General features: G+C 40.2%; 1 protein-coding gene across 1 annotated transcript; it reads right to left on the reverse strand.

Annotated features, from left to right (window-relative positions):
- Window positions 1-5,995: 5,995 nt before the first annotated feature.
- LOC125017824 (trace amine-associated receptor 13c-like) lies at window positions 5,996-7,107 on the reverse strand. The gene is made up of 2 exons (XM_047601337.1): window positions 6,935-7,107; window positions 5,996-6,812 (listed from the first exon to the last, which is right to left on the reverse strand). Exons 1-2 carry the CDS (start codon window positions 7,105-7,107, stop codon window positions 5,996-5,998), a joined length of 990 nt encoding a protein of 329 aa, XP_047457293.1.
- Between the last annotated feature and the right edge of the window lie 412 nt (window positions 7,108-7,519).

A 7,519-nucleotide genomic window follows, 5' to 3' on the forward strand; every position in this document is an offset into this window, starting at 1 on the left:
AGTGTCAAATGCAGCACTTAGATCTAGCAGGTCAAGTAGAGAGAAAAGTCCATTGTCAGAAGCCACGAGGAGACCACTGGTGACTTTAACCAGATCTGTTTCTGTATTATGATAAACTCTAAAGCCTGACTGAAACTCTTCGAACAGACCATTCCTTTTTAACTGGTCACACAACTGACTGTAAAAAACAACCTTTTCTAAAACTTAAGAAATAAAAAGGTTGGAAATTGGCCTGTAGTTGGATAAAACATCTGGGTCAAGAGTTTTTTTTTTTTTTTTTTTTTTTTTTTTTTTTAGTAAAAGTTTGATTAATTTTAAAAGACTGGGGCACATATCCTGTTAATAAAAATAAGCTTTTCTTATTTAATACGGAGGTGCTAAGTAATAGAAAAACCTCCTTTAGTCAGGATGGGATGTAGAAGACTAGTTAATGGTTTAGATGTTGTAATTATTGAAGTGAGCTCAGAAAGATCAATTGGAAAGAAGGATCTAAGTATTGATGAAGTCCTACAGACGTTTCTTGTGCTACTGTACTTACATCTTTGACAGATGTCGGAAGGATGTCTTGAATATTTTCTTCTTATGCCAACAATTTTATCAGTAAAGAATCTCATGAAGTCATTACTACTGAGGGCTGAAGGATCTTTTCAGGCTATGTCAGCTTCTTCAGAATTAATGGAATGCCAAATTCTTTCCACTTCGACCTGCGCAACTGTGAATTAAACCATGGAGCTACCCTCCTCTGATTTATAACCTTTTTCAATTTAAAGTTGTACTTAGGGATGCTGTAGTGCTAACAAAACAATTTGTGTTGGAGTTAAATTGTAGTTGCTGTTGTCCACATCGCTGACATAAGGCACAGAGGGAAACAGTAATTATATATAGTTACAGCATCATCGAATAAGTGTCTATCATAACGAAATGTCTTTCCTATTTTAGTGTAATCTATTATTGTAAATTCAAGGAGGAAATGATCGGACAAAAGAGGGTTATGAGTAAATGCCGTCAAACCTTCATGCCATATGTTAGGATACGATGTGATTTGGCTCAAAATTCAGCAGATGGGAGATACGCCACAACAAAAAGAATGTTTTTTTGTGTTTTCCATTCTGGATGAACAAGACTAAGTGTGGCGAGTTGATGACGGGCAATATATGAAGAGATGGTATTGTATCGTCAACAATGCCACCTAGGGGAATGTCACCCCCAAGAAAGTATTGATTTAACCCCTACATGGGAGACCAATAACAAGTCTCACAGGTTCGCCAACATGCTGACAGAGACAGGAATCCAAAGTAACTATACAAAAGTTTATTTAACAACAATATTTCTTAAAACAATTCTCAGTAATGTGTCGGTTCCTATGTTTGTCACGTGAGTAAGCGTATTGCATCACTTTCTGATTCTGCACCGCTGCTGTGTGCTTGTAGACTGTTTTAGCTCTGTTGAAATCACATAAACGTTTTCTGTACAAGCGGTGAAACTCGTGTTTTTGCTTTACCCAACCACCTGTCCTCTGTAGCTCCTTGTCAGTCTCACATTTCATCTCAGTTTAATCAGCTTTGGTGTATTTAGCAGTTAACTATGGCCACTCTCTCCCTCTGCTTCTCCTTCTCTCTCCTGCTCGTCGTGCCACATGTTTAGTTACTCCACTGCCTCCTTTAGTGTTAATGGTAATAAATGTAGTTTATTTGTAGCTTTGGAGACGAGACTCTCTGAATTGGAAGCACGGCTCCGCACCCTGGAAAACCCAATAGCTAGCCAGCGCCCTTGTAGCCGGTGCTGGCCGACCAAGCGCAGCTCCCGTTAGCATAGCTCCTGCTAGCTGTGGTTACATGCTGCCATTCCGACATCCTGCTATTCAGACATGTCACCATTCCGACATATCACTATTCCGACATACGGACATCGCACCATTCCAACAAAGTTTTGTCCCGGCATTCTGACACGGTTTTGGTTTCCATAGGGAAATGTGCGTACTTCCGCGTGTGTGTGTGTTCTTTTTTTCATGTTTTAAGACGTTGTTGTGATACAGTGAGTGGAAACTTAATAAACAAACAAACACAAAGTCTCGCCATCCGAAGGAGGAGGTGCATTGATTTGTGGTTTTCAATCACACACTCCGATCACTATTTCAGTATAAATCTAATGTGTTCGTGTCACAGCTGTCATGGAGGTGTGTCAGATACAGATCCTGACAATGTTTTAGTGAGGTTGGGGTGATTTTCACTCCAAAAGCAAATTAATTATATGCAAATAGTTTATTACGCAAAAGAAGCAATAAACATAGACAAACAGAGAGAGAGAGATGCACACTTATCATTGATTAAAGATTTGATTTGAAGTTATTTTATAATAGCATACGGTATTTCCTCAAATAATACCTGGTATTCAGTTGCTTCCACGAACAAATAAAGGCCGGCCCTAAATAGAAGACGGGTCAAACAAAAAGAAGAAGAAGAAAAAAAACTGACAACGATATGATCAGAAACTCTTTCAATTCTGTGAAGACTGGGGGGAGTGAAGCCGAAACTCTGCTTCAGAGAGGGACAGCCTACTGTCGGACGTGGGTCTCTGCTCTGTGTCCGGAGCCTGGTCGGGACAGGAGCATGGATGTATTATAATAGATTCATGGACCAGAGATGGAGTGTAGTGCACGCTGGGAAAATGCTCTGATTGACAGGAGTGAAACGCTACGGCGCAACAGAAACAGAGACCCAGGTCCGACAGCACAGCGAGGAAAGCAGCATGTGAGGAAGATGAAGATGAGCTACTGAACGACGAGGAGGGATTTAGACATAAAAGCCTCCCTCAGATAGAAGCTTGCCTCCAACAAAGGCTGTCGGCCATAGCCTACGTCACACCGAGCTGTCAGATGCAGACCGACTCCATCCATACTATGCCAGATGCCAGGCTGCTGCATGGAGCCAGGCAGGCAAATTGAGTTTAAATTAAGATTCCTTTTTGTGTGTGTGTGTGTGTGCTGTGGGTAGGGAGGCTGTGGAATGCAGGGGGCAGATGGGAGGGGCTTCGGCCGCACCCCCCTCACCCCTAGTTCCGATGTCTATGGCTGTCTGTCATTAATGTTTGATCATAACCTAACAGTTTCAGAAAAGTACAGGGAGGAGATCGCTCGTCAGTGGTGGTGATCGTAATGTTGTTATCAGATTCCGACTTTTTGGCTAATGGAGCGGGCATCACAGTTGTCAGTCTCTGCATGTTAATTGTAATAATTAATGTTGCATATGATGCCAGCGTAAAGGTGCACAAAAGATTTGTCGGAATGGCAACACTTTTAAAAACAGATAACTGCCCGGCCTAGGGATACCTAAACATAACATTAAAAAACTCTCCCTTTTCCACACTTATGAAAAGGAAACACAAAACACGGAGAAATGCAATCCAAAAACGAAGGGATTTATTTACCCAAATAAAAATAAGGTGTTCGGAGTGAGCATCGTCTAAAACAATAAACAAAACAAGCTGGGTTGAAATCTGACTTGCCTATACCCAAAGAAAAAGGAGTCAACAGAAAAACAGGTTTCTAACCTCACTTCCTATCCAACAAAACAGGAGTAAAGATGGAACAAAATAAAAAGGCTACTCACCCCTACTAAATGGGACTGCACAATGTCTATGCTGTTTACAATATTTACAAGTGAGATACAATATCTCATCCGCACATAAACGAGACAACACCCATAACAGGAAGGCCAGGTCTGGTTGGAGTCGGCGATCTGCGGGGGAGACGATCACGGTGCGGGGGATACCAGAAAGCCAAGACGAGCCAGCGAGAGAGAGTGTCTGTTGCCGGCTCCACTTTTAAAACCACGGCCTCCAGGACTCCGTCCAATCAGCGCCCCCCCATGGACATGGAGGGACAACATAACAGAGAGAAAACCAACATAGAACACAAATTATGACCCCTATGGTCATAACAATAACATACCACCATTCCGACCTTAGAAGGCAAACATTTTCGGAATGATGGGACGTTTGATTAAAGGGTTATGTGTTGCCATTCCGACAATTAGGGCCTAATGTTGGAATCACCATGGCCACCCTTCAAAATCAAACAGGATTCAGCACTGTGTGAAACACCACTCACTAAGATAGCGGAAGTCAGGATACCGTGTTTGCCCTAAACCGGACATTATCTGAGGTCACGTGAAAAGGGTCTATTAAATATATTGAAATAATGGGTAAAAATATGACACTATTATTAACAGATATAAGTTACTATGAGTAATTAAAAGGTGCAATGAACACCTATGATATTAACACTGTGCATATGGGGTAAAGATGCCAGACTCAGGACTTAGTTCATTGCACCTTTTAATTACTCATAGTAACTTATATCTGTTAATAATAGTGTCATATTCTTGTCACTTTACTTAGCGCTGACAAATAGCGCTTATGATATTGCATAGCTGTTTATAACAGTGTGCTGTAGGGAGATGTATACATTATTATAACTTTATTACATATACTTATAACTACAGATATAAAGCACTATAGGCGAAGTCAAAACTCATTATGCATCACTATACACATTTAGCAAAGCAAAGTAGTTATGATGCATTATAAAATGAACAAGTGACAAGGCAGATATTGACATATTTATAATGAACTATTCAGATTAAAATTACAATCATTCATAACCAGTTGTCATAATGCATCATGAAGTTGGTTATAACGACTTGTGAATATGTATAGATGGTAATAATGACCATTATAATGCTTTATAGACACCTTATAAAACATTATGAGCGCATTCATAGGGCATTATAAATACAACCTTCATAGAAAGTGCTACCAAATAATGAGATGAATACCTCAAGATCAGAAAAAAATAATATGTGAGGCCATGGCCTTAGGGCTTCCATACACCACAGACATCAGATTTTGGATGGCTAATAAGTTTTACAACTTAATCATGGCAAAACAGAAATTCCTCCAGTTGGTCTGAATGCTTTGAGGTGTTAGACTCAACCTTTGCCAAATCCCATGCCTGCCAAACCCATGTAAGCATGTCAAAAACGTGTGTGTAATTCTAGAAGCTGATCTTAACTTGCAGAGACAATTTTAATATTTCTAAGACCACTTTTTATCACTGCAGAAATGTGTCAAAAGTTAGACGTTTCATGTCTCTGGCAGATTCTGAAATGCTGGTTCATTTTTTGGTTTCTAGTAGACTGAACTACTGTAATGCACTTTTTGCCAGAATGACACAACTCCAACTTATTCAGAATGCAGCAGCCAGGGTTTTAACAAAAAACAAAAGGTCGGAGCACATCTCTCCTATTTTATCATCTCGTCACTGACTCCCAGTAAAACAAAGAATTGATTTTAAAGTTTTAAAGTAGCTCCTTCCTATGTTGTTGAAATGCTCACCAAATATAAACCAGAGAGATCCCTCTGTAGATTTACTCACTGTACCTACGATACACTCTGAAAAACCTATGGTGCCTTTTGTCACTTTCAGTCACTTTCAGTCATGGTCCTTCTCAAATCAATCTGTGTATATTATGTGATGTTTGATCTTGTACGTCATTTTATGTTTTATACATACATCTTTGCTTTTATTTGGAAACAAGTTGAGTTTACGCCTGCTGTATGAAATGTGCTATATAAAAAAAGTTGACTTGATAGTCTCTACAGTATGTTGGCCTCACATGACTCAGGCTGCAATACCTGAAGACTGACATTGGGTTTACTAACTTTGTCTACTTATCCGCTAAGTCAGAGTTAAAAAGTCACAGATTATCAGATTCAAACATGTTGAAAATATTGGTGAAGGATGTTGATTAATTAAAGTGAAATTAAACTATGAAAGAAAATCCCACTTTTAAAATAAAAGCTGAAAATGAACACCAGGACTGCTAGGAAGGGTGGAAAACGCTTCTACTTAGAGATGATTAAATGGAAACTATCTGAATGTGATTATGTAAACATGTCAATATTTGTACATTCAGTTGATCGAGTTCCACATTCTCTACATTATGTTGGTGTCACTGGAGCCAGGCTGCAGTATCTGCAGAGTAACAATGAGTTTAATAGCTTTTCTAAACCAGGGGTAAAACAGTGCATAGATTAAAGGGTTTAGACAAGAGTTGAAATAGAACAGATACAAGACAAGAGCTGCAGATGAGCTATTGAGTGAGTTTTCATCAGCGAGAGCAACACAGTAATATGGACAAAAACATATTAGAAACACAACTATGAGAACACCAAGAGTCCTGGCTGCTTTAAGCTCAGATTTCCTTGTTGTTAGAGTCAATGAAACCTGGAGTGTGATGGCTGTGACATGAGAGCGCATGGCACGAGCCTGAGAGACAGCCACAACAAAGACTCTCATGTATAGAACTATGATGACAGTTACTGGAATAACAAAAGACAAAACAAGGTCAACGATTCCTGAAATGTAGCTGACAACAATAACACATTCACCGTAGCAGGAGTTGTTCAAACCTGGTTGATTCAGGTCGTCCTTTACAATGAAACTGCTGAAGAAAACCGAACAGAGCCAACACAGACAAACACAGAATTTAACTCTTCTCTCTGTGACTCTGGAGGAGTAGTGCATGGGGACACAAATTGCAGCATAGCGGTCAACTGATATGAGCACCATGTTGCCTACTGAGGCAGAGGTAACAATGAAGGACATATAATTATACAAAGCACACAGGTGATCACCGAGAAACCAGCAGGCTGTGTTCCGAATGATTTCTCCAGGCATCAACAGGAGGCCAACGAGAAAGTCCGAGACAGCTAGGGAGAGGAGGAGGATGTTGGTGGGAGTGTGGAGCCTCCTGCAAGACACAAAGACATAAGTAAATCTTTATGTTTAAATAAAACAACAACCCAAATCATTCTCTGCCTCTTCATAAACAGTCTTAAAATCTACAGTAGCTGTAAAAAAGTTCATCTCTGCCTGAAGTGAGAGACTGAGATGATGACGAGCAGATTGAGAACCACAGTCAGCACAGAGATGGAGGACAGCACAATGTGAAGGAGCATAAGTTCAGAATGAGTAGACATTGGCTTTTTGCATGAGCTGTTGAAGAGCTGTGGAAAGCAGAGGTCTGCTTCATCCGTGGTCTCCATCTTCAGAGATCTGCTCCTCTGTCAGCTTCTTGAAAAAAATAAATAGAAAACTGAGAAATAATCCTAACCACTCCACTTCCTGACAGGGACTACTCTGTTGATAGTTACTCTGGTGCACAGTTATGTATCAAACCTCCCACTTCCCAGTACTTCACAGACTCTTGCTCCAAATTCGCAAGATGGCAACTCTAGTTCCCAGGATACTAGTGACCAATAGGAGGAAGTGGAGTTGTTCCGAGGCTGTCTATTGCACAGCCCTTATCCTCCTTATCCCTTATCCTCCACGGGTATCCATCTGAGATCTATTCCTATGACACTGTCGCACTAGAGATCTAACTGCTAAACTATTATTTTGTATGTTAAGTTTTACTTAAAAGGATCTTATTCTTAACCCACTTGATCCCTCCTTATT

This window comes from Mugil cephalus, chromosome 12 (assembly GCF_022458985.1).
Source record: "Mugil cephalus isolate CIBA_MC_2020 chromosome 12, CIBA_Mcephalus_1.1, whole genome shotgun sequence".
Taxonomy (NCBI): domain Eukaryota; kingdom Metazoa; phylum Chordata; class Actinopteri; order Mugiliformes; family Mugilidae; genus Mugil; species Mugil cephalus.

Bases quoted from the DNA above. Each gene is read 5' to 3' on its own strand.
- LOC125017824 (XM_047601337.1), bottom strand. From the start codon at position 7,107: ATGGAGACCACGGATGAAGCAGACCTCTGCTTTCCACAGCTCTTCAAC. The intron at 6,813-6,934 runs GCAGAGATGAAC...TGTGTCTTGCAG, and splicing joins ATCTCAGTCTCTCACTTCAG to GAGGCTCCACACTCCCACCA.